General features: G+C 37.7%; 1 protein-coding gene across 5 annotated transcripts in view; it reads right to left on the bottom strand.

The window, feature by feature from the left end:
- Window positions 1–3665: 3665 nt before the first annotated feature.
- Window positions 3666–10534, bottom strand: part of Lims1 (LIM zinc finger domain containing 1) — a 114777-nt gene continuing 107908 nt past the window's right edge. For 4 of the 5 annotated variants that reach the window (XM_055614254.1, XM_055614256.1, XM_055614246.1 and 1 more), the window contains exons 9-10: window positions 10458–10533; window positions 3666–6755 (exon numbers count right to left, since the gene is read on the bottom strand). In XM_055614254.1, the coding sequence (XP_055470229.1) occupies window positions 6641–6755; window positions 10458–10533 (191 nt within the window). In that variant the 3' untranslated portion in view covers window positions 3666–6640. Of the gene's footprint in view, window positions 6756–10104; window positions 10287–10457; window position 10534 lie in introns of those variants that run through there. The other variant, XM_055614257.1, reaches the window with a different exon arrangement.

The raw sequence follows: 10534 nt of genomic DNA, 5'->3' as shown, positions 1-10534 counted from the left end.
TCCAGGCACACTCTCTCTTGCACTTGGCATAGTCCACTTCTGCAGTTGGTATCCTTGGAGCCACAGCACAAGGTGTGTGTCCTATTGTGACAGTTTCATCACCTTGCTTCCTCTGCCACTGACAGAAAGACCAAGGCTTTTTTTTTTTTTTTTTTTTTTTTTTTCTGAGACAGTTTTTCTCTGGGTAGCCTTGGCTGTCGTGGACTTGGTATGTAGACCAGGCTAGCCTTGAACTCACAGAGATCTGCTTGCCTCTGCTTCCTGAGTGCTGGGATTACAGGTGTGTGCCACTGTGCCTGGCGAAGGCTCAAATTTTTAACAGAAATAAATTACCTTAGTTTAGCCAGGCAGTGGTGGTGTATGTCTTCAATCCCAGGACTTAAGAGGCAGGGGCAGGAAGATGTCTGAGTTCAAGGACAGCCAGGGCACAAACCCTGTCTTGAAACTCCCTCTACCCCCACACACCAAAAAATTACCTTAGTTTATAAAATCCTAATCTCATGAGTTAATAATTTATCATTAATTGTTTAAACAAATGTGATTAAAACAAAAATTAATGATCAGCCACTTTATAATTAAATGTTCGTAATGTACTCAGAATATTTGCATATATAAATGATTGTATATTTTCAGTCATACCAAATACAATGTAATTCATTTCTAGAGATAAAACTGGAGGCAGAGATCAATTTATATTTCTCATTATAAAGCCTTTGGTAGCTGGGCAGTGGTGGCACAGGCCTGTAGTCCCAACACTCAGAAGGCAGATGTGAAGAGATACCAAGACTACGGAAACTCCTATAACGGAAAACATTTAATTTCAGAGGTTTGGTTCATTATCATCATGGTGGGAAACATGGTGGTGTGCAGGCAGACATGCCAGATAAAGGGCTGAAAGGTCTTTCTCTACCTTGATTCGCAGGTAGCAGAAGTGAAAGCCCTACTAGGCCCAGCTTGAGCATACGAGCTTGAAACCTGCCCCACAGGGACACACTTCCTCCAGCATGGCCACAGCTACTCCAACGAGGCCACCCCTCCTAATGGGGCCACTCCCCATGAGTCACACACTCCCCAAGCTGTCACACACATGAGTCTATGGGGGCCATTCCTATTCAAACCACATGGTGGATTTCTGAATTGAAGGCCAGCCTGGTCTACAGAGTGAGTTCTAGGACTTCCAGGGCTACACAAAAAAAGTCTGGAAAAAAAACCCAAAAAACAATATATCTATATATCTCCTTCTATATATGTTTTCAAAAATTAAGTCTAATACTTAAGTCTAAAGTTTAAAAATAATATTCAAAATCAGATATATTAAAAAGAACTGGCTATGGAGAATTGAATACTTGAGTAAAATGCATTAAATTTACAATATACTTTCATGGTAGGACATCTTCAGACTTATATAATCTTTGGATGGGACACAGACTCCACCAAAGTAAATTCCATGATGGTCTCATCACAGGATAGGGGTGCACAGGAAAATAAAACTTGCCTGAATCTGCTGCTTCAGTCTACGGTTGTCCTCATCTATGAAAAAGACAAATTACTTTCCATGTCTCACATGGAGAGGGATGGAGTCTCTTGTCCAGAGGAGGATCTTAAGAGTTTATACCCACTTTCAAGCAACAGCAAGGCAAATAGCAATTACTCAGCCCTCACTGTTGCCCGGACATGTGTGGACTCTGTGAATAGGGGAACCTTGTGCCTAAGCCTGACAGCTGGTATGGGACCTGTATGCTAGTTCAGTTGACCATGCCTTCTACCTTGGCTTTCAATTCCCCTCTTAGCAAAAGCTAATTCCAGGGCTGAGAGGTAACGGACTCTTTAAAAAGTTCTGTAGAGTAGCCAGGTAGTGGTGGCGAATGCCTTTAATCCCAGCACTCGGGAGGCAGAAGAGGGCAGATCTCTGTGAGTTCCAGGTCAGTCTGGTCTACAAATCGATTTTCAGCATAGAGAAACCCTGTCTCAAAGACTAAAACAAAACAAAACAAAACAAAACAAACACCATTGCCAAGGAAGTTTTAAATAATATAAGACAGAGGCTTTGGCCAGGCAGTGGTGGCACACACCTTTAGTCCCAGGACTTGGGAGACAGAGGCAGGTGGATCTCTGTGAGTTCGAGGCCAGCCTGGTCTACAGCATCCAGGACAGGCAAGGCTACATAGATAAACTCTGTCCTGAAAATTCAGACACAGGCTTTGGCACTGGGCCAGAAAGCACAGTGGACTTAGCCAATGGTGCTCATTTAAACTCCAAGTCATGGGTGCCATCTTGTGGCTCCAAACCACCTGGGGAAAGAAAACACCATGATCTGCAGAGGGAGACACTTCTCCAAGTCATCTTCCAGAAACAATGACCAGCTCTTTAGCTCTGCTCCCATTATAAACCTGGAGGCCAATGTGATCTACACACACAGCTTGAGGAACATAACAGTAGACTTTTGAAGATAGAGGTCACCACGTTCCTTTCTTGATCTTTTCTTGGGCCATTCTGGAGTGAGGTGAATGTGGGTTTTGGCTTTATAAACACTACTCTGCTTCACTTCAGGACAAGTATTCCTTATGGCAGAAACTTGCTCTTGATCACAGGCTTGAATGAAGCACTTTAAAGTGGCCTTATATTTATGGTGGTCTGTAATCTACTCTTGTATTTCACACATCCCCAAAGGAAGGCCCCATTTGCCTTGAAGGAATTTACATAGAACATAGGAGAGGGAAATTCAAATGAAAGCTTAGATTCAGTTCAGTGGCAGAGTACTTACTAGGCCTTGAGGTTTGAATATGAACTATCTCCATGGGGTCTCAGTGGGTGGGTCTTAGGGGTTATAGGCCAGAACTGACTGCAGCTAAGGCCTCCCTCTATTTCCTAATCTGCCCAGCAAGTTGACTCATGCTTCCTCATCACAATAGACTCTTCATCCCTTAAATTGCTTCTTGTCAGGCATTTGGTCAATGCGCAAATGAACTGGTGTATCTAGTAAACACAAGGCCAGGCCTGGAATGGGTCACCAGAGCTGAAATATATTAGCATTTTTATATTGCCATTCAACACTTCTGTGGCATTGTGGAATGTTGTCTTGGAGTAAAACAGAAGTACCATCATAACCATAGCTGCTGATGACCTGGCAAGAGGGCCTGAGCAAGACAGGCTGCTTGGATTCCTCACAGGAGGCCTGTGTGGGAGGTAATTAGGTCCTCACTTGAGATACAAACCACTCCCTCCCTCCCTCCTGCAGAATAAGCCCCAGATGCATGTGACTCTGCCCCAGCGGCATAAGGTTGTGAGAGGCGTTAAATATATAGAGGAAAGGTAACTCAAGGATGGGGTTCCATGTTTGTGGCTTTGGGGAGAGGTTGCCCTGATGCTGACATGATGCAGCTGTTTTAGAGTTAGCCACACTCCTGTAAATAGCCTTTACCCATGCTCCTGGTTGTTAGTCCAGTAAAAATAACTGATCAGTAAGCCATATGGGTAGAATGGTTCTCTATTTGGGATAAGAAGACATTTATCTATGTTGCCCCAGGAAAAGTTAATACAAAAGGTGGTAAAACTTGGCTTATAAACAATACCCAGGACATTTTTTTTTACTTACATATATGAATGTTTCTACCATATTATATTAAATGAACATTTGGATGTCAAACTAAATGATACACAACATGTTATGACTAGTTATAAACATTTATTAAGCACCACAGGTATACAGCAATGATTGCTACATAAAAAGCACAATTACTGATATGATTTCCTGCCATTATGCTTACAATCTAAAATAAAATACAAGAATATTGTCAGCCTATGTCAAAGTTTCCTTAACTTGGATTCGGCACTTTGGCAAATGGATGAGGCAGAATGACCTATTTCAGGAAAAGTATTAATAAGGCTTTTAATATGACACACAAAATATTCTATGTGTATCCATTTTCCCCATTACATTAGGATAACTAAGGATAAGAAGGACACTTAGAAATTTCATAAGCACAATGAATTATTTCAGATTGTTCTTAAAAATTCAAACAGAAATCTTGACTGACAAATGTCAGTAACCAGTAAAACCCCACAACAGGAACTAGATGAAGTCTTTGTCTTTACCCAACTTAAATCCCCATCTTCTTTTTCCACAATAAAAGCTCCAACGACATATCATCTCTAGATGAATTATCATATAATTAGCAAATCAAACTTTCTGAAACATTCCTGTCTAAAGATGACTGAGCAAAGACAGTAGTAGGGATTCTGGTTAAGCGATGACATGTAAGCAAAGGCAATTAGGCCCCAGCCATGCATCCCCAATGCACGTGAATGCATGCTTTTCTCCATATTTCTAGTGAGGTACATAAGAACTTAGCATCAAAACCCTAGACTACAAATTCTATTTGCCTAAATGCATGTATAATACTTTATAAATACTTTTAAGGTATTCACTGCTTGTCATTCTTAGCTGACAAAGGCACACTGAAGAAATGTTGGTTCTTAATAATAAAAGCAAAGACAAATTTAAACTGCTAAACAAACATACAAAGCATGTGTTATTTTTAATCACTTATAATTCTCTTAATTCCAAAAGAATATTAAGAAATAAAATGATTGGTTACACATTAGTTATCTGAACACAAAAATGTACTCCATAACCAAGTATTTAAAAAAATCATGATTACAAACTTTTAATGGCAGAGTAATAGCATCCTGAGATATCATATTTTGTGTATGTGCATGTATTTCTGGATATGTGCATACATATATGTGCATGTGAAGACTGGATGTCAATCTTGTCTGTCATTCCTCAGGAGCCACCCACCTTGGTTCTTTTGAGACAGGGTTTTCCTCTTGGATCTGGGGCTCACCAGTTAGGCTGGGTCGGCTAACCATTAAATCCAGGGATCTGCTTGGTTTCTAACTCAGGTCCTAAAGACTGTACTGACTGGGCTTTTTCCTAGGCTCCTCAGATATTCTTTATGACAACACAATATACAAGTGTTTTTGTTTATGGGGATAGAATTTCACATTGTAACCTTGGATTCGCCTTCAACTCATGGTAGTCTTCCTGCTTCTGCCTCCCAAGGGCTGAGATTACAATATAAGTCACCATATCCAAAAATGTTTGTAACATTTATTCTGGCAACTTAGAAAAAAAAAAAAAAGGTAACATGTTAACAGCAGGAACATTTTAAAAATGCTCCTACTTTTGCATATGAAGTTTATACAAAAAGAATAGTCCAAACATTTCAGGATAAAAATTTTTATAAAATAGAACTCACTGATTTTCACCTAAGGTTAACATTCTCCCTATCCTCTTTCAATGTAAGAGTATCATTTATGCCTTTTTACTATTTTCTAGTAAATAAAACTCAGTTATGACATTAGAAGTGAAGAAAAAAAAAAAACCCTAAAATCTCAGTCCAAGTATTTATTATTATTTGGTATTTAAGAAACATTTAGCATTTCTGATTACAGGATGCAGTTATTTAAGGCAAGGCAAGTTAGATTATGTATGAAGCATAGATATTAGCAGAAAGGTAACAGGATACAGATAGCCATTTTTTTCTGAAACAAGGTTTCAATATGCCGCCCTGGCTGGACTAGGACTCACAGAAATCTGTCTGCCTCTGCTGCTATCGCTGGCTTACACCCTCCTTTGAAAGTGATATACTCTTAAGCTGTATAACAATCTATCTCATGTTTTAATTAAGCTTAAAAGCATAAAGTGTAATATATTTTTAAAATGCTTCATTTTTTCCAATATCACAAGGTATGCATTATTTTTCAGATAACTGGTATATTTTTTTGCTTTGTTTTGCTCATAAATGTAGAAGATATACTAACAGCTACCAGTATGTTAAATAATTGTATGAAGGAAGAATTTCATAAGGAAAACAAAATAGAAAACTAAGCATACTGATCTAACAAAAAAAAAAAAAATCAGGTTTTCTGAAATGCTTTTGTTTCTTAGTAATATACATTTTTCTTTTACAATGCTAATTGGCTAAAAACATTAAGACTGCGAAGGAACTTTTTGGTAGTTTACTTATCTTTCCTATACACTTCCCCAGCATATTAGTGGGAAATTATTTTATGACATAAAGAAAAGCAAAATGTGGAGTCTTCTGCACCATGTAAAGATGACTCTTTAAAACAGTGTTTGTTTAACTATGTTTATTAATTTTATGTACCAGCACATATGTAAACAGTGCTGTGGAGGTTAGAGGACAACTTGAGTGAGTTCTCTTTCCACATGGACCCAGGATTCAACTTAGTCCACCAGATCTGTCAGCAAGTACTTTTGTTGGTCCGCAGAGAAGGGTTGTTTTAATTTTGAAGAGTTAAATTTATTTTTTGGAGGGCAGGGCTCAATTAAAACTATCCTTTAACATGCTTTTTTTTGGAGGGGGCGGTTGGCTAGCTATATAGCTTTTAATGTCTACAGATTACTATGGCTAAAGTAAGTCCTGATTTCATCTGTTTTACATAGAAATAAACATTTCTTTTGTTTTGTTAAATGAGAAAATGGAAATGAAGAAAACCATTTTCTTTAAGGCTCTATATAGCTTTAAAAAAGGGTAGATCAAGTTAAGTAATATTGGCTAGAAGAGAGAGAAAAACAAAAAACAAAAAACTGCCACCAAAATCCAAACCAGAGTTATTTCCTTCCTAAGGTCTCAGCCAGTTTTTTAAGTCTTTTCTTCAGCTCCAAAGGAAACTTCTCATAGCACTTCTTACAGACTGGTTTCATGTCAAACTCCACAAATTTATTCCTAAAGATAATTATATATAAAAAAGAAATTAGGAGAAATATATCCAATATACACATACACAAATATATGATAAAGTGACATAAATTCATTAAACTACATATAAAAGACACCATATAACATACTATACAAAATATTCATGTCAGTAAAGAACTATAATTCTAATATCAATTATTATGATAAATATAAAGAATGACTGGTATCAGTTGAAAGAATATGCTTACTTAATGGTTCTATACCCCTACATTTAGAACATGGAATGTTTATTAAATCTTAGTGTTCCTAGGAACTCTAAAGTAAATATAATTTAGGTAAAGTTAATTTTATTTTTTTAGATTTATTTATTTTATGTATATGAATGTGTATCTGTGTACTACCTGGTGCTCATAGAGGTCAGAAGAGGTTGTTGGATCCTCTTGAGTGGAATGGACTAGAGATGGTTGTAAGCTGCTCAGTGTATGCTTAGAATTAATTGAACCTGGGTCCTTTGAAAGAATAGTAAGTGCTTAACCCCATAGCCACGTCTCCAGCCCAAGTAAAGTCAATCACATTTTAAAGTATCAGGCTAACGCTTTCTTCTTCTCAGGACCTCATATCCCCTAGTTTGTTGCGACAGTCTCAGTCTATAGTCCAGGCCTGCCTAGAACTTACAGTGATTTTCCTGTCTCAGCCTCCCCAGTGCTGAGATTATAACTATGGACCATGCTTGTCACTAGTAAATTTATTCAAACAATGTATTTATTTAAAGCAAAGAACTGATTTTTATAATGTGAATGATTTAGTTTTTGAAGGCAAAAAAAATCTTAATAAGTATTTAGTATTTTAAACTAGGCAACTACATCATTTCATCTTTCCCTATAAAAATGATTTTCCTTCAGTTTTTTAAAAAATTTAAAAAACAATTACCTTAAATTGTTAAAAAAAAAATTGAGCTCAAATCATCATAGGTTATTTTAGCTATTGGAACAAAAAGGGTAGTTATCATTCTTGAACACCCTTAAGTTTTTCTTAAGTGATAGTTCAGTGAAGAATATGATTCTTCTTTTAAAATTAAAACAAACAAACAAAACACACATATAGTATCAATCCACTTATAAACAGCTCTGGAGAAAACTCTGAGAAGGTCTCCATTTCTAATGTACTCACAAAAGCTAACTATGGGAGCTTCTTACTGCTGAATTTCAAGGCCTGTAATTTTGAGTTAGTATATAACTTTATAACTTGTTCATTTGTTGTGAAGGTATACTTACAAAGCATTTGTAAAATAAGCCTACATTGTTATGGATGACAATAATTACAAAATGTGCTGATCTTTTAAAATTTGTTTTTTTATTTGTTTGTTTTTGAGAAAGGTTTCTCTGTATAGCCTTGGCTGTCTTGGACTCACTTTGTAGACCAGACTGGTCTCTAACTCACAGCAAACCTCTGCTTCCCAGAGTGCTGGGATTATAGGCATGTACCACCATGACTGGCTTGTGCTAATATCTTTGGTTTGGTTTGGTTTGGTTTGGTTTGGTTTGGTTTTTCGAGACAGAGTTTCTCTGTGTATCAAGCTCTGGCTGTCCTGGCCTAGCTCTGCAGAACAGGCTGGCCTAGAATTCACAAATACCTGCTTGCCTCTGCCTCCCAAGTACTGGGATTACAGGTGTGCAGCAACACACCAGGCTCCGAAATCTTAAAGCATTTTAAACTACTTATTTTGAGGTAATTTTTTTTTCTCCTTTTCTTTTCTAGATAGCCTCTTACTATGTAGCTCTAGCTAGCCTGGAACTCTATGTAGAACAGGTTGGCCTTGAACTCAAAGAGATCTGCCTGCTGTTGCTTCCTGAGTGCTGGATTAAAGGTGTGTGCCATCACATCCAGCATTGAGGTTAATTTTAAAGAACAATGTTAATAACAAAAATAATTCCTAACCACATATTTAAATTTTTTCTATTTTTTTTTGTTTTTTGAGACATTTTTATATGTTTTTATAGTATTATAATCATGTATGGCTCAGAGTAGCCTTGAATTCAAGACAATCCTCCTGTTTCAGCCTCCCAAATGCAGGGATGACAGGTATGATCCTGGCTTTCCATCTGCTTTTTTACAGAGAAATGAATGCTGATACTAATTCAAATGTTATATGTTGCCAATTGGCAAATCAAATATTTGAGGGGAAGTTTGGTTTAAATGGTGGTGAGAACATGCTTGCACTCACAGGCCTGCCTCCTCTGGACTCAGGTCAGCTTTTCTGTCCCAGTGTGGTCTAGACACCTTTCTCTACGATATTTAAATGGTAGCAGGAGCAGTTTGAAAGTACATTACCTCTATCAACTGCTGCTGGTCTTTGGTTTCTCTGCCTAAAATCATTTAGCTGAGAATTTCTAAGTGTTGGATAGCTCTAGAACCACACGTGTTCTACAACTATAACTAAACTAGTTTCCTAATGTTTTCTTAGAACAAAAGTTGGTTTTGGTGGTAAAAGCTTAAATATATTATTCCTGCTTTAGAGAGACTAACTAGTTTTCTTGTTTGAAGTTTATTTTGCCTTTTAATTCTTCAACAAAAGGAAATAAGAAAATGAAACAAAATTTCTTTTAGAGTTTAAAACACTGTGAGGAAGGCGATGGAGAGGTGGCTCAGAGGTTAAGAGCACTGGTTGCTCTTTCAGAGGTCCTGAGTTCAAGTCCCACCAACTACATGGTGGCTCATAACCATCTATAATGAGATTGGTGCCCTTTTCTGGTGTGCAGGTGTAAAGGCACACAGAACATGGTATACATGATAAATCTTAAAAAAAAAAAAAAAACACTGTGAGGAAAAAAAACTTGAAATAACCATGTCAGTAATTCAAGAAAATGTCAAAGATCTACATACATCCCATACAAATCAAGAGTAAGAGTCTGGACACTGAAGGAAATGAATTCACAAGCGGCAGGAAGCATGCATGCACTAACACTACAGGGGATAGATTTACTGTGTGATTTAGATGCTCTGTTTAGGTATGGGACATGTTGAGAGAACTCAGCACTGAGAACACGTGGTTCTAGAGACATGCAACACTCATTTAGGCAAAGAAATCAAAGACCAGCAGCAATTAATAGACATAAAGTACTTTCAAACTGCTCCCACTACCATTTAAAGACTGCAGAGAAAGGTGCCTATGCCACACTGGGACAGAAGTGCTGAGCTGACTCCAGAGGAGGCAGGCCTGCGCACTCAAGCCCAGGATCTCATTAAGCAAAAGAACCAACTCTACATATGACAAGTATTTCAACTTCTAATGGCCACAAAAACATGCATTAAGAAAAAAAGAAGACCAGAAAGACAAGTAGAAAAGAAAGGGATCCTAAAAGACTAACCACAGGAGAAGCAATGAGAGTGACGTGGAAGGGATAGAACGTTTACAGACACACTGGCTTTCTCTTTCTCTGCTTGTCTTTATCCTTTGCTTCTCTCTCTCGTTTGGCAAGGCGCCTCTTAAACTCTTCTGGCATTTTCTCATAACAGTATTTGCAGACTGGCTTTAGATCAATTTCAACAAACTTATCCCTTTGAGCAGAACAAAGAAGGGACAGAACAGGAACAATTAAAGAACATTGACTTTCAGAATGACTCAAGAGAAAGAAGAGACAGGAATTAATCACTTCCCTTTTTAGATTCTAAATGGCATCTAAAAACTTTTAGCTTTCATAAGCACAATGGGCTAGACTAAGGACTTACTTGAGTGTTAATTTGGTATTGCAGGTGGAACAGGCAAAACAGCTCACACACCAGGCCTTGTTGAGGGCAGAGACCAC

The sequence above is a fragment of the Psammomys obesus genome, unplaced genomic scaffold (genome assembly GCF_907164565.1).
Source record: "Psammomys obesus unplaced genomic scaffold, mPsaObe1.curated_primary_1811, whole genome shotgun sequence".
In the NCBI taxonomy this organism is placed as follows: Eukaryota; Metazoa; Chordata; class Mammalia; order Rodentia; family Muridae; genus Psammomys; species Psammomys obesus.
Note: the sequence above shows the minus strand (reverse complement) of the source record. Positions and strands in the feature narration are given on the sequence as shown.